The sequence below is a fragment of the Oculina patagonica genome, chromosome 2 (genome assembly GCF_052425735.1).
Source record: "Oculina patagonica isolate OP01 chromosome 2, crgOcupat, whole genome shotgun sequence".
In the NCBI taxonomy this organism is placed as follows: Eukaryota; Metazoa; Cnidaria; class Anthozoa; order Scleractinia; family Oculinidae; genus Oculina; species Oculina patagonica.
In genome coordinates, this window is record NC_135759.1 from 1,006,072 (window position 1) to 1,022,298 (window position 16,227).

The 16,227-nt window shown below is 37.1% G+C and overlaps 3 protein-coding genes across 5 annotated transcripts in view; all 3 read left to right on the forward strand.

Moving 5' to 3' along the window:
* Nucleotides 1-16,227, forward strand: part of LOC144642510 (acid-sensing ion channel 2-like) — a 20,874-nt gene continuing 4,647 nt past the window's right edge. The window contains exons 1-6 of the mRNA XM_078501475.1: nt 1-2,464; nt 2,783-2,945; nt 3,670-3,732; nt 4,307-4,532; nt 5,017-5,108; nt 5,686-5,755. Coding sequence (XP_078357601.1) covers nt 1,517-2,464; nt 2,783-2,945; nt 3,670-3,732; nt 4,307-4,532; nt 5,017-5,108; nt 5,686-5,755 — 1,562 coding nt within the window. The 5' untranslated portion in view covers nt 1-1,516. The remainder of the gene's footprint in view (nt 2,465-2,782; nt 2,946-3,669; nt 3,733-4,306; nt 4,533-5,016; nt 5,109-5,685; nt 5,756-16,227) is intronic.
* The window catches only part of LOC144642515 (acid-sensing ion channel 2-like), a 21,015-nt gene continuing 12,122 nt past the window's right edge, over nt 7,335-16,227 (forward strand). Inside the window, exons 1-6 of one of the 2 annotated variants that reach the window (XM_078501482.1) lie at nt 7,335-8,747; nt 9,175-9,337; nt 10,630-10,692; nt 11,057-11,282; nt 11,597-11,688; nt 12,295-12,701. In XM_078501482.1, the coding sequence (XP_078357608.1) occupies nt 7,860-8,747; nt 9,175-9,337; nt 10,630-10,692; nt 11,057-11,282; nt 11,597-11,688; nt 12,295-12,434 (1,572 nt within the window). In that variant the 5' untranslated portion in view covers nt 7,335-7,859 and the 3' untranslated portion in view covers nt 12,435-12,701. The remainder of the gene's footprint in view (nt 8,748-9,174; nt 9,338-10,629; nt 10,693-11,056; nt 11,283-11,596; nt 11,689-12,294; nt 12,702-16,227) is intronic. The other variant, XM_078501480.1, reaches the window with a different exon arrangement.
* The window catches only part of LOC144642512 (acid-sensing ion channel 2-like), a 21,445-nt gene continuing 19,936 nt past the window's right edge, over nt 14,719-16,227 (forward strand). For both annotated transcript variants that reach the window (XR_013568741.1, XM_078501477.1), the window contains exon 1: nt 14,719-15,761. Coding sequence is in view for 1 of the 2 variants with exons in the window: in XM_078501477.1 (XP_078357603.1) it covers nt 14,829-15,761 (933 nt within the window). In the remaining variant the exon portion in view is untranslated. The remainder of the gene's footprint in view (nt 15,762-16,227) is intronic.

Consider the following 16,227-nt stretch of genomic DNA (forward strand, 5'->3'; position numbering starts at 1 on the left):
CCTTGAAAAACTTGACGATGTGATATGTGACTCACTGAATACTGCGTGACACTGAAACCACCTTGAAAAACTTGACGATGTGATATGTGACTCACTGAATACTGTCGAATTAAAATCAGCTAAGTCTAGTTACTCTCATTCGATAGTTAGTCTCTTCGGACTAATTCCTAGTGTCTTGTAAGACTTTACCCCTGGAAAATGGAGGAGCCTTTTCGGAGTAAAATGCGCGTAATTTGGTACCACTTACGATTTTTAAATTTCAAAAGTAAATATTATGGTTTCTAGGCCCATGGTAATTAGAAATATAAACTCTGTTTTAAAGTTGTTTTAAGGGAGCCCGGCTTGAATTTAGTGATGAAGCTTTGCTTTATCTTTAATTTTGTTCCTGGCGGCTTGATCCAAGAGTTTCAGGTTAGTTGAGTCAAAATCAGCTCGAAACAATTACAACCGATGTTCATTTTTGTCGGGCACGAGAATGTTAAATTTGTCGTTTACCTTTCAAAGGAAACACAGAAAAAAGCAAACATTTGATAAAGTGGAAAAACAACATGTCATCAAGTCTTAATGATCTGAGCAAGTACACATGTCGGTGGAAATAATTGGACGTTTTTAAATTTAGAGTTGCCAGGGAGCCATACGGAAGCGTTGGAATTATATACTTAAAACTATTGCAAAATGTCCTTGGAAAAGCCCGCCACCGTGGCGAGTTAAGGCCCTTGGGAATAGTTGTTTTTTAAAAATTCTAATGCAACAAAAGACAATCTTCTATTAAATAAAAATGATAAAACATAAAATAAAACACTGCTAATGATTTAAGTAGAGTGTGTGGCTTCAACTTATCTTTTTAATGCATGCGAAGTTTTATTGTTCCTCGACATAAGGCTGTCCAAAGTGACATTTCTTTACAATTAAGGGAGTATATTTTCTGTGAACTATCTAACCAAATCCTGTACGAATCTCATAAATAGAACTATATTTAAAGACTTAATGCCTAAGTGCAAAAGAAGAAAAGATCCTTAGGTGAGAATTATACAAACATAGTGTAATTTCGTCGTGTTGCATATATTATACAGAGCTAGTTTCAATTTAAATAAAAGAAGAAAGCATCCACGCTTTTAAGGGCGATGACAAGGATATTTAATTGTTCATGAATCTGCATTTCTGTAATATCAGAAGGTAAACAAAAACTATCAAGCCGATCATAAGGACTTTAATTTTGTTTTTAATAAAACCTACTTACATTTCTACAATTTATTACTTTCAAGACTTAAACTGCCCCAAGATAAGATTCCTCGATGATTTCAAAAAACGAAAACGGGCGAGTTATTTGGCATTCTATAAAATAGCAATTTTATTACGTTCCTTTAAAATCATTTCCATAAAAGGAGATCTTTATATAAAAAAAAACATCTGGTAATCTACAATTAGTCAGTTATTGAAGACAGCGCCCGCATCGCTAAGGATTAAAAGATTTACCAACTTAAAAACCTTTCTGAAAACCGAAAAAAAATGAGGAATGTTCTTGCCGACTTTAAATCCAAGAAAGAAATTACAAGGTGAACAACAGCAAAGTATTGGGATGAATTATCTCAACATACAAGACCCAAGAAACAAGGACATCAAACATAAAGAATCAAACAGCGACCACGGTGCAATGGACGAATTAAGATTCTTCACACAGGAAACAACTTTACACGGTGTAAGGTTTTTGTTCGCTGGCAGCTTTTTCAGAAGACTTTTTTGGACGCTTGCAGTTGTAGCGTGCCTTGGTTACTGCAGTTATCAAGTTAGCATCTGTGTGTTTGCATTTAATGAGCGGCCCTTCAACACGAAAATAACAACTCATATCAATGCAGATGGTAGCGAGCTTCCTTTCCCTTCTGTAACACTGTGCAATCTCAATTCCTTCAACGCTCGAAGATACAGGCAATTCTTTTCAACAACTTCCAACAGAGAGACAATCGAAAAAAAACTCGAAGACATTTCCCTTTTGACAAAAAGGTCGAAAGAGATATTAAACGAAGCCTTCAAAAAACGCAATCCAGAGCTTTTCGCTCGACAAAAAACAAACAAACATACACAAAAATATCAAGGGCTATTCAGTCATCAATTACAAGAAATGATTTTACCAAGAAGCACGCAGTTCGAATCATGCTCCATCAACGGAATGCGCTGCGACGGAAGCAACTTTACAAGCTTCCGAAGTCCCATGTTTGGAAAGTGCTTCACGTTTAATTCTGCAGAAGGCAACAAATCATTGTTATATGCTACGTTGGCCGGTCAAAACAGTGGTTTGAAGATTCGACTGAATATTGAACGGGCAGGCTACCTGCCAAATACAATAAACCCATTTGTAGGGCTTGCAATTTTGATACACGATCAAAAGACATTTCCTATTGTGGAAGAGTTTGGCATCAAAATTCAACCAGGCGTGTCTACCCTTTGTGCCATAAAAAGAAGAAAGGTCAGTGCAGAAAAGTTTGCAGTAGAAATGCCTCCATCCATGCACCCATAATCATTCAAACATGAATACATGCATTCCTCCATCCATCCACGAATCCAGGTCAGGCAGGCAGGCAGGCAGGCAGGCAATCAGCCAACCAGTGAAAGAGTCACAGCTTATCAGCAAGCTAATCACCCCGGCTGAGTCAACAAGCTTACCGGCCATGCCTTTCTTGATCCAACCAGCTCGAACGAGTTTACCAACTATGTTTGACATTGAAGGGTACCTGTGTTGTGTTTGTATAAAGGTGCTTTACTTTTTTAAATCGTTTTCTTGCAGATAATTAACCTGGAACATCCGTTTGCGACCAACTGCACAAGAAGATCCCTTGATGTGTTCAACAGCCACTCTTACACTGCCTATACTAAAGCAGCTTGTCTGTTGAAATGTCGGAATGATTACACTATCAAAACCTGCGGCTGTACTCCACCTGAATTTAAAGGTATGACTAAATTTAAAGCTTTAGTACATGCCATTTTTCCAAAGAAGTATAAATAAATAAAAGTGGAGATAGTAAAGGTGGATGCCGTTCTTGAGGACTCGGAAGCGCCTCCCTTGCCCTGAAAAGTTATATGCATTCATCCGAAATCCTTTCATTGAACCATATCTTTCAATACATGATAGAGTATGATACAATATCCTCCCGAAAGAATACTATCACTCCTAAAGGAATGGTAAATGCTACTGAAGTAGAATAAACTGCTGGGAGTCATTGTCATAGCTTGACCTTGAAACTATCTTGTAGTCTCTTGGTGAAACCTTCCCTAATGTAACTATTTAGATAAAACAATTTGAGTAGTCCATGGTCTTCTGTTTAGTGTTCTGTACAAGGTGTTTTTAACTCCTAAGTCTGTGGATCAACCGTAGTGTAGGACCATTTCACTGAACGTTATGCGAAAGTATTTTCATTTGGTTTTAATTTATCTATACAGTCAACTCTCGCTCCCCTTTTTTTCTGGGTTTGGGGGTATGCTATGCAAGGTGGTTCTTACTTCAAAATCTTCCAGAACTCATCCTGAAGCTATGTGACAGTACAACATTTAAGAAAAGACACTTTGACAATTATTTTTCTGGCAATCTTAAGCTCTGTTTTTTTCAGGGCTGATCTTACTTGGATTATGTTTGATGAAGGTAAGAATTAACCATTGTTTTCACTTGTTTTGTAGCTGACGCTTCAGTTCCTATCTGCGCACCTAATGACACAGTTCTATGTGTTTACCGATCATATGGTATGTCAATCTTTTCTTTCATAAACTGTGGAGTATACACTTGAACCGACGTAAAGCCAGACGAAAGCGACCATTTCTGAGCAATCAACTAAAGGAATTAACGTTAGAAATCAATCAGAAATCAGCCAAATGAAGGTCAATTTTTTATTTACTTCCGAGTGGTCAAAACATAGATCACCTTTTCGATAAGTTTTTTAGTAGCGTTTCACATTTGTTAAGTTTTATCCAATTCAGGCTTTCAGCTGTAGTTTTAAAGCTTCAATAAACTATCCATCTATCTATCTAATGCATGATTTTTTAAAGGCAATTTTAGAGTGCCTTCGAGTTTAAACACGTATTGGACAATTGTTTTTCCTTTTGAATTTAATGGATGTCTGTTTGATCAGTTTTTCTTGATATGCCTAATCTAATCCAGTATATCTTATCTGTCTCCAGAAGTCACATTTTTCATTCTAACTTTTCGCGTACCACCCTTTCCTTTCGACTAAAATGATATTTCGCATTTTTGTCATATTCAATTATCCCAAATCTATCTTATCGAATCTTAACTAAATAAAATAACTTGCTATGGCAGAAAAGTTTGGCGCTTCTAGCAAGAAGAATGAATGCGAGAAGGACTGTCCGGAGCCCTGTGAGCAAGTGGAATACAAGACTTCCTTCTCTTACAGCGGACTACAAAGAGAAGCTCTCATTGAACAACTGATGTCTTTGCTTAACGGCACTGAGGAGTTATCAGCGGATCAAGCGATCTACAAACCTCTTTTGGACATGACGAGAGCTGAGAGGGAGAAATATATAGAGTAATTATTATTTGGTTGTTTTCATTTAAATCCGTTCATAATGATTGACGTGTTGGTTCCCAAATTGAGTGGTTGGGTTAGAGGCTTGCTTTGTGTCAACACTTTGCGTCCTTTGGTTAGAATCTTCACTCTCACAAAGCCGATATTCCCACTGGCGTTCAATGACTCAACCAGGAACCGGAACTATTAGAACAACCTAACAATCCTTTGAGGGGAATGCGGGCGGGCAGAGGGTAGGACCTGGGATGGTCTATTCTTCCATCTGTAAGACTAGCTGATGCTAGCAGATAATGACTGGACGCAGCGTTGGTTGGCTTTGCCAATAGCAACCGAAGACGCTTTACTCTTATAGAACCTATGAAACTTGAAAAAGTACAACTTAGTAGTACTTATTTATATATTAATACTTGTTTGGCAATATGGGCATCTTAAGACAAGGTTATACAAACATGTAATTCTGGATCCATAATGCATTTTTCCGCAGTGACAACATTGTTTCTTTGGACATCTATTTTGAAGATTTAAGTTACGACATCATTGAGCAGACTCCTTTGTATGAGATCTGGGCACTGATTGGTTAGTACTACAATTGTCTGTTTATCTTTTGAAGTCAAAGGACAGAAATGAAGGAAAGCCCTTACTTATCCAAGCACAGCTTACTTTGGCCATAACTTTCGTAATTCTGCAGGCACCACATTGTCATGAAGTCCACTGTCCTTGTTTTTGCAAATGTAGTTGACTACGACGTATTTCTGCCATTTTTTGGCAAACATTAAAAAAGCAGTATCATGGGTATCACTTCATAAAGTAAGAAGTCAGAAGAAATATTTACATTAATGGAAACACAAAATAATGGTCTAGCTTTGTTTAAAATGACTTTAACAGTCCACTAAAGTAACAAAAGAATTGTAATCATGAGTAATACAGGCATGTGACTTTAAACAAAAATTGAAAACGTCTGAAGTAATTAACACAATACCTCCCCCCTTCCCCCTAAAAAATTGGGACTGACTGCGAACAATGAAATTGAAAAATTAAGTCTAATGTTTTTTTCAAAAACGGCACAATCTTTGACAAACATAGTTTAATTCTCTGCTAGTTACTTTTTGAAAGTGTGTGTATTGTTTGAAAAAATCATCTGTCTTTTAAACAGGAAACTTGGGAGGAACTTTTGGTGTTTTCCTCGGAATGAGTCTTCTCACTTTGCTTGAGTTCTTGGACTTCATCCTTAGAAGAATCTCTCACTTGTTTCATAGGAAACGGAAAACAAAAGCCGTTAATTTAGTGAACTAAAAAAAAAAACATATATCGCAGCCTCGTGTATTGTTATTTCTACCTAGACAACATCCTTCTTTGAAGTGACTTGCAACTTGTTAAAAACTGTTTAAATAAAATAAAAGTTCTCTTTTTTTACTCTAATTCTAGCACTCAGTACAATGTTCACTCCCGCGGCCGGGGAAGAAAAAAGCTTTTCGTGCTTTTTTCGGGGTAAAATGTGCGAGGTTTGGTACCAAAATTTAAATGTAAATATTGTGGTTTAAGAGTTATAATTAAAAAAACTCTATTTTTAAGTTGTTTCAAGGATGACTTGTTTTTATTTAGTGCTTTAGTTTTACTTTCCTTCTTTAACCCTTGTTATGCTAAACCCGGATTTTTTTTTTCGGGATTTGAACGTCAGGAGATTCATTTTTTTGTGACATGCAACCAATACAGTTCGAATAGGTCTTTCCACACGACTGTCCATTTTGAACATCGACTGCATTCTGACAGAGCTAGCTGACAAAAACTTGATTAGCTTTTGGTGCAAAATTGGTGGTAAAATAGGCCAACTTGCCAGTACTTGATCAAGGTCTTCTTTCCAGGGTTTTTCCTTGATAGATATCAAACCTTTTCAGGCCGGAATAAAGGATATACAGAGAAGATTGTAGCGAGAATAAAAAAGGCAGAGAAAAACGATGAGGAAAGGAGCAAGGAAAAACAATCAGAACAGTTCCGCCACGAAGTCCACATTTTGGCTTATGCACATGCGCCAAAAAAAGTTGTAGATTTTTACATAAAATCTTCATCAAAATCTTGTCGTGCAGTGTGAGAAGTGCATTTCTAGCAAAGTTAAGCGAAATTTAGCACCGTAGCGCCAGAAAAGCAATTTAAAGGTTAAAAAGACGTGTTTTTTGAGTAATTTCGCCACTTAAAGAGTTAATTCCGTTCCTGGAGGCTTGAGCCAACATAGTTTTCACGATGGTTGAGTCAAAATCAGCTCAAAACAATAAGAACTCCTGGTCATTTTTGTCGGACGTGAGACTGTTTGTCGTCAACCTTTCAAAGGAAATGAAAACAACAGGATAAAGTAAATATTTGATTAACTATAAAATGAAAACAACATGATATCAAATTTTAATGATTTGTAGCAGTGCTTATGTCAGAACGTTAATTGGAGGTTTTTAAATTTGGAGTTGCCAGGAAGCTGTACGGAAGCATTGGAATCAATAAAATTATTTTTTTTTTTCGTGAATGTCTGCCATAATCTTCTTAAAATAATAATAATAAAAAGCAATCAAACCTCGGTAATGTCAACTTGCCATCATTATGCGTGCTAAGTTGTATTGTTTCTCAGCGTGCAGTATTAGTTTTAAATGTGACAATCCTTTGCAAATGAAAGAGTCTAGTTTTTTTTTTAAGATGATTTAATTAAATTTCAAATCTTGAAAGAATTTTGTAAAATGAATGATATTAAAAAGCTAAATGTTTCAAATGTAACAGCGAGCTGAAAAACTGAAAAAGGTCGTTAGGTGCAGGATGGTATTATATTTCTCGTTTTTTATAATTATTTGAAGCAAGTTTTGAATAAAAGAAGCATACAAACAGGACTTCAACGTTAATGACAAGGGTATATTAAAAACTGTTCATGAATTTGCATTTCTATATCAATGGTAAACAAAAGTAAAACAGCTACACTGATCTAAACGACTTTATTTTTGGGAAAAAAGGGGGGTTTTCTATAGATTTCATCACTTTCAAGACTAAAAATTCCCTAAGATCAAATTCTCAATGAATTTCAATAAACGAAAACGGAGAAGTAATTTGACAATTTCTAAAATAAGCAGTTTTATTACGTTACTTTAAGATCATTACCATAACTGAAGATCTTTGTATAAAAGTCATCTGGTAATCTATAGTCAGCCAGTTTATTAAAGACGGCGCCCGTGTCGCCATAAAAGATCTACCAATTTAAAAACGTTTCTAGAAATCAAAAAAATCACGCAAAGTTCTCGCCTACTTTTAAATCCAAGAAAAAAAATTCAAGGTGAATAACAGCACAGTGTTGGGATGGATGATCTCAAAATACACGAGTCAAGAAACAAGGACATCAAACATAAAGAATCAAACGCCGACCATGTTGAAATGGAAGAAGTGAAGTCCTTCGCTCAGGAAACAACTCTACACGGTGCCAGGTTTTTGTTCGCTGACAACTTTTTTAGAAGAGTGGTTTGGACTTTTGCAGTTGTGGCGTGCCTCGGTTACTGCGGCTATCAAGTTAGCATCTGTGTGACTGCATTTAATGAGCGGCCCTTCAACACAAAAATAGCGTCTCACATCAGTACGGATGGAAGCGAGCTTCCGTTCCCTGCAGTAACATTGTGCAATCTCAATGCCTTCAACGCTCGAAGATACAGGCGATTATTTTCGGATCCTTCTAACAGAGAGACAATCGAAAAGAAACTTGAAGACATTCAGTCTCTTTTCTCAAAAAGGTCTAAAGAGTTATTAAACGAAGACTTCCAAAAACGCAATCCAGAGCTGTTTGCTCGCCTAAAAGAGACCAACGATTTAAACAAATACCAAGGGCTGCTGAGTCATCAGTTAGAAGAAATGTTTTTACCAAGTAGCTCACAGTTCGAATCATGCTCCATCAATGGAAAGCACTGCGACGCAAATAACTTTACCAGCTACCTAAGCCCGATGTTTGGAAAGTGCTTCACGTTTAATTCTGCAGAAGGCAACAATTCACCGTTATTTGCTACATTGGCCGGTCAAAACAGTGGTTTGAAGATTCGACTGAATATTGAAAGGGATGGCTATATGCCAAATACTGTAATCCCCTTTGTGGGGCTTGCAATTCTGATACACGATCAAAAAACATTTCCTATCGTGGAAGAGTTTGGCATCAAAATTCAACCAGGTGTGTCTACCCTTTGTGCCATAAAAAGAAGAAAGGTAAGTGCAGAAAAGGTTTTATAATGCGTGCATCCATATGTTAATTCATGCATATCCACACATACTTGCATCCATGCCTGCATCCATCCATCCATCCTTCCATCCATTTCATCCATCCATTTCATCCATCCATCCATCCATCCATCCATCCATCCACCCATCCATCCATCTATCCATCCATCCATCCATCCATGAATCCATCCATCCATCCATCCATGCAACCAGCAAGCCAGCAAGCCAGCAGGCAGTCAGCCAAGCAGCCAAAAAGATTCACAGCTTACCAGCAAGCCAGTCGTTGAGTCAGCCAGTTTGCTGGCCATATGTTTATCCACACACCTCACCAGCGAGTCTACCAGCAATGCTTGACAAAGGTACTTGGGTTGTTTGTATAAAGCTGCTTTACTGTTATCAAATCATTTTCTTGCAGATAATTAACTTGGAACATCCGTATGCGACCAACTGCACAAGAAGATCCCTTGATGTGTTCAATAGTGACTCTTACACGGCCTATACTAAAGCAGCTTGTCTGTTGAAATGTCGGAATGATTACACTATCAAAACCTGCGGCTGTACTCCACCTAAATTTAAAGGTGTGACTTTGATTAAAGTCAAGGAAAGTGTAGTATTTGTTTCACACTGAGTCAAACGTTGAGGCAATGTGTAGCAGACATCCAAATACCATGACGCGTTCTTTTCTCGGAAAGAAACCCCCGACTTTCCCTTAAACGCAAATAGCCATAATTTGTTAATTGTACACTATTTTAAAACGCATGGTAGCTTTTTGGTGCAATATGTTCCCAAACGAATCCCGGCAACACTCCTTAAAAAATTGCAGGGGGGGGGGGGGGGGGGAGGGGGGAAGAAAGTAGGCACTTTTCTTTGAAGACATAGCAGTGCCTGGAACGGTGCGAGTCTATATTAGTCAAGCCGTTGCTAAGAAAGACGTCAAACCAAAGTTTTGTTTTCTCAGAAAGATTTAAATATCAATGACTGCGTGCGTGTGAAATGCGAATAGTGACGGTGTTTGCGTTTGATGTTTTACGCCGCTGAGATGTTTTTGGCATTTTCAGCCAGATTTCTCACCTAATGTCTCACGTCACTGAGAATGTTTTGGCGGCGTGGAATAACAAGCGAAAAAATTTGTCACGGTTGAAATTTAACAACCAAAAAATGGGAAATAATTTCAGAACCATTGAAGTTATTTTTAACTAGAATACAGTGTAACTACCAAGTTTTACTTTTTCCGGACTGGTCACCGTTATCACTGTTTGTTGTTTTGAAGTCCGGCAGAAGGAGCAATCAAAATGCAAATAGCTGTTGCGTTTTGTGCACGGACAAGACCAAATTATGCAAACTAAACAATGAACTTTGTCAAGCTATTCACTACGTCCTTAGCAACCATTCGATAGCTACTGCGCAGTCTCGGTTGCCCGGCACCGCTATGACCATATGAGTCGCTTAACAAAGGAAGTATCTTCCTCCCCCCTCCCCCCTGAAAAATTGTATAGGCTCATGGATAGGAAAAAACATTCTGGAAGTGAGACTCATAGCATGAGTAACCATTTAGATGAAAGTTACTGAGTAGTTCTTTCATGTCTTTTTGTTTATTTTGCTGTACAAGTTGATTTTAACTTTTCGTCTGTGGATATACAAACTCTGGTGTAGGAGCATTGTATAAAAAGATATAGGGCAAGGTGGTTCTCAGTTCAAAATCTCGAAATCATCTTGAAGCATAATGGTCTTTTTGACAATTGTTGGTGTAGCATTCCTGAACTATGAATTTAAGCGGGGCTGATGGCACTTGATTGAAAATGGAGATTGTGTCTTTATATAATGTTCAATGGAAGCTAGAATTGACCATTATTTTCACTTTTCATGATAGGCGACGGTTCAGTTCCCATCTGTGCACCGAATGACACAGTTCTCTGTGTTTACCGATCCTATGGTATGTCAATCTATTCTTTAATAAACTGCGACAGGTTAAAACCGACGCAACGCTCAATTAATGAAAGCGACCATTACTGACCAATCAGAACTAAAGTAATTAATGTTATGAACCTAAAAGATATTACCCAATATGTAATGAGTTTCCATATTACTTAGGTTTCTGATTGGTTAGAAAACATGCCACGATATTTGAACAATTATTGGCATTTTTTTTCCTTTTAAATTTGAACGAGTCATATTTTCATTTTCAACTTTTGCTTACAAACCTCACCCTTTAACTAAAATATTTTTTTTTACCATATTCAATTCTCCCAAGTCTATTTTATCGAATCTTAGCTATACAAAATGGTTAACACTTGCAGAAGAGTTTGGCACCTCTAGCAAGAAGAAAGAATGCGAAAAGAACTGTCCGGAGCCCTGTGAGCAGGTGGAATACAAGACTTCCTTCTCTTACAGTGGACTGCAGAGGGAAGCTTTTATTGAACATCTTCTGTCTTTTCTTAACGGCACTGAGAAATTACCAGTCGATCGAGCGAACTACAAACCTCTTTTGAAAATGACGAGAGCTGAGAGGGAGAAATTCATAGAGTAAGTGTTATTTGGTTTTTGAGTTGTCCCCGCTCAAAATCAGGTAGCAGCGGCCAGTCCCTTAGGATGGGATGCTAGCCGATCCTGACGGACTAGCCGTTGCTATCTGATCAACTGAAATCACTGTTGCATAGATGTGCGAGGTTTTACTGTTACTTTCTCTTTAATGTTTTACCGAATAAAAACAGAACCTATGAAATATGAAAAAAACAACTATAGTTGACTTTGTTTATATGCTAATGCTTGTTAGACTACCGACTTAGGACATGGTTTACAAACATGTAATTCTAGATCCTTGCTGTATTTTTCCGCAGTGACAACATTGTTTCCTTGGACATCTATTTTGAAGATCTAAGCTACGACATCATTGAACAGACTCCTTTGTATGAGATCTGGGCACTTATTGGTTAGTACTACTGTTTAATTTGCTCATCGTTTTTATGTGAAAGGGCAAAATGAAAGGTTACTCTTGTAACCGGCTGTCTTAACATTGTTGCGAAGTCCTATTGCCTTGTTGGTAAAAGCATCTTTTGTTAAATTTTGAGCACATATTTTATCCATAGTTGATTTCTTGCTTGAAAGAAACTTTAAATAATAATAATTGACTTAATATACACAAACGGATTACAAATGACTAATAAGAAAACGATGCATGGTACAAAAAGTCATGCATGGTACATTTTTGGAAAAGGTTGACCTAAAATTTTAATATTATTGTTTGCAGTCTGTCAAAGTTGTTTAGGGGAGAGGGGTAGCGTTAATGTCTTGTCTTCTTCAACACCGGCTGCCAAGTTAGTGGCTCGACGGGGTTATTTCCGTTAAGCAACCGCTCAACAGGAAATGTTAGTAGAGCTGATTTTTGCCAGGTGTACGAAAAAAACGTGTCCAAGAAACGTAAAACTTTTAGATGAGCTGTCTAAGTCATCTTTATCTTGTTTATATTTTCCATGCACTTTAGTCATTTATCACTATATATTTAAAGTTAAAACTATTTTTTTCTCTTTTCTATCAGGAAACTTGGGAGGAACTTTTGGTCTTTTCCTGGGAATGAGTCTACTGACTGTTCTTGAGTTCCTGGACTTTATTTTCGGAAGAATCTCTCAAATGTTTCATAAGAACCGCAAAGCAAGAACTGTTAATGCGGAGAACTGAGTATCTCAGAGTGTATTGAAATATGTTATTGCTCATACCAGAAACTCATAAGAGGTTGAAACATGTAAAACGCGTTCCAGCGTCTGAATATTCATTTTTGCTAAGTATCATATTTGAAAACATGAAGAGTTTGTATGCGTTTTGATACACAATACAACATTTTCGGTCTCGCAGAAAGCTACTTAGCTTGCATTCCGAAATAAACGACATAAATTTCTCACAGAAACTAAAGAAGTTCATTAAGTGTTTCCAAGTGAAGTTCTCCAGGCTCTGGAAGGGGGGGGGGGAAATTAAATTTTGATTTGTTAATTTTTTTCTCCTGCAACGAATGTGGAAACGCTTTGTACGATGCGAATCATAGAGAGTTACTCATGTTGTAACCCTCATTGGTTTCTGTTTATACGCCGAGCACACTTTATGCACAGAATGATATATATATTTCAGCCTCATGTATTTGGCCATTGCTTAAAACAAGTTGTGTATGTCTAACTAGATTGCATCCTATCTTTAAAAAATTGGCGACGAGATGTGATTTGCCAATTATTGAATGCTGTTAAAACAAAATAAACTTGTTATACTGATTACACCTATACAATGTCCCGAGTCCTCGGAGGAGGAAGATGGATATATAATATTTCAGTGTTTTAAAGGGACACTGTCACCAGTTTCCCTTAAAAAAACTCAAGAGACTAAAGACATATGGAATCCACGAAAAGAAGTCCAATTTTTGTTAAAAATCACCATAAAGTACAAGAAGCGATAAACAAGTGATATTATTGTGATGCCATCAGGAACTTTAGATCTCAACGTTATTGGCTTTATTTTTCAAGTTTCGTCTTTTTGGACTGAAAAACAAAAAGACATAAAAATTATTATGGTCCCCTTCTTCCTTCAACACCAATTTATTTTATGTCTCCATCGTGCTTTACTAGGTGCATTTCATGTAGGAGATGACCTATTCCCCAATTTTAGTACTTTTTACCGAAAAGCATTAAAATCCCTGTGACAGTGACCCTTTAACAAGGTTAAATCATCCGCCTTTTAAAAATAACTACAAATAATTATAAGCTATTTAAAGAAGAAGTTGCTTTCCAGGAATGCCGTGCCTTTACTTATTTAGTCGACCTTTAAATTGTCAAAGGGACTCTGCTTGTCTTACGAAGGCAGGAAGACTGTTCCATAAGATTGCGCTACTATAGGTAATACAATAGTTGTGCGCGGACGATTGTTGTGCCTTTACAGGGCAAAGTGTACGTGATTTGGTGCCACTAGTAGGATATTCAGTTTCAAATGTAAATATTGTGGTTTTAGAGTCCATTATATTCAAATTACATGAACTCTTTTTAACGTCGTTTCAAGAATGCCTGGATTTTATTAAATGCTTTAGTTTTAATTTCGTTCCTGAAGGCTTGATCAAATGGTTTTCAGGTTAGTTAAGACAAAAATGAGCCCAAACCAATGACAAGGATGTGATATTTGTTTCCAGTGCATATGTCAAAAGGATTAACTGTATGATATTAAATTTGGATCAAGTTGCCAGGGAGCTCTACTGAAGCATTGGAATTAAAAAAAAGGAAAGGGAAGCTTGGGGACCGGCCTGCGACGATCACGATTTAAATGTGGCTCGTGCGAAGAGTTGTTTTCTTTTTTCTTTTTAAAAGAAAAAAAAATATTCTCATAAACATTAATAGTAAAATAATAAAACACAATAGTAAAACATAATGAAGCATCGCTCGTGACTTGAGTAAAGTGGGCGGCATGACTTCAGCTTGACATTATTATTATGCACGCACAGGTTTATTGCTTTTCAATGTTAGATATTGTGAAATGAAGAAGTACGTCCTCGCCAAAATGATTAAATTAATTATTAAATCCGATAAAAAAAATGATATTAAATGCTTTAAATGCAACAACGGACTGGAAAACTAAAAAAAAAGATCATCAAGTGAGAATATTACAAATACGGTGTTGGCTCTCGATCTCCGTGTTGAAAATATTGTCTTCAGCCAAAGTACACAAACAGGCTTTTAACGGTAATGCACAGGAAATTATAAAACTTGTTCACCGGTATTTGCATTTCTATATCAGAAAGTAAACAAAAGCAATTAAGCAACACTTTCTACATTTTATTACTTTCAAGACAAAAAATAACCCTAAGATTATGAATTTCATTGAACGAAAACGCACGAGCAATTTTACCACTTTTTAATACAAGCAATTGTATGACGTTACCATAACAACATTACCATAAAGGAGATCACTATAAACGAGACATCTGGTAATTTACAATCAGTTATCGAAGACAGCGCCCGTGTCGCCATGGATTAAAAGGTCTACCAATTCTAAACGCTTTTGGAAATCACAAAATCAAGCAACGCTCTCGCCTTCTTTAACATGCAAGAAAATAGATTGCAAGGAGAACAACAGCAAAGTGCTGGGGGAAATGATCCAAACGTACTCGACCCAAGAACCAGTGGAATCAAAGATAAAGAATCAGATTCCGACAACTTGGCAATGGAAGGAATAAGATCCTTCGCACAAGACACAACTCTTAATGGGGCTAGGTTTTTGTTCGCTGACAGCTTTTTCAGAAGAGTGTTTTGGACTCTGGCAATGGTCGCCTGCCTCGGTTACTGCAGTTATCAAGTTTACAACTGTGTGATTGCATTTAAAAAGCGGCCCTTTAACACGAAAATAACATCTCACATCAATACAGATGGAAGCGACCTTCCCTTCCCTGCTGTAACACTGTGCAATCTCAATGCCTTCAACGCTCGAAGATACAGGCGATTATTCTCGAGACCTTCCAACAGAGAGAGAATAGAAAAGAAACTTGAAGACATTCAGTCTCTTTTCTCAAAAAGGTCTAAAGAGATATTAAACGAAGACTTCAAAAAACGCAATCCAGAGCTTTTTGCTCGCCTAAAAACGGCAAAACATTTAAACAAATACCAAGGGATGCTAAGCCATCAATTAAAAGAAATGATTTTACCAAGTAGCTCGCAGTTCGAATCATGCTCCATCAATGGAAAGCCCTGCGACGCAAATAACTTTACCAGCTACCTAAGCCCGATGTTTGGAAAGTGCTTCACGTTTAATTCTGCAGAAGGCGACAATTCACCGTTATTTGCTACGTTGGCGGGTCAAAACAGTGGTTTGAAGATTCGACTGAATATTGAAAGGGATGGCTATATGCCAAATACTGTAATCCCCTTTGCAGGGCTCGCAATTCTGATACACGATCAAAAAACATTTCCTATCGTGGAAGAGTTTGGCATCAAAATTCAACCAGGTGTGTCTACACTTTGTGCCATAAAAAGAAGAAAGGTGAGTACAGAAAAGGTTTGATAATACAGTGAATACGCGTGAATAAGAACCTAACATTTTTGGAAACAGGTTCTTATTTTCTAAAATTGATTTTAAAAGTTTACTTTTGGGAAATAAGTTTGGACAAATCATTACTGTTCATATTAAAAATAAATAAAGGTTAAAAGCTGTTGAAAATGTTTTCAACAACAACACTTCATTTTTGCTGCAGAACGGTAGTTGGATTCCGATTTTAGTTCTTTCATCAAACCAGTGGACAGGGATTATCGTCTCCGAACCTCTTGGGTTTTCAAACTCATAAATAACTTCATTTACAAATTTAGCAGGATATCCAGATTTGATGAATGATTGTTTGGTGACTTTAACTTCTTCGTTCCAATTTGTGGCTATTCGTTTTGCACGGTGTGAGGCTCCTAGAATGCTTAACGAAATGGAAAGTAAAGTTTCAAAAAAGCACATACACCAA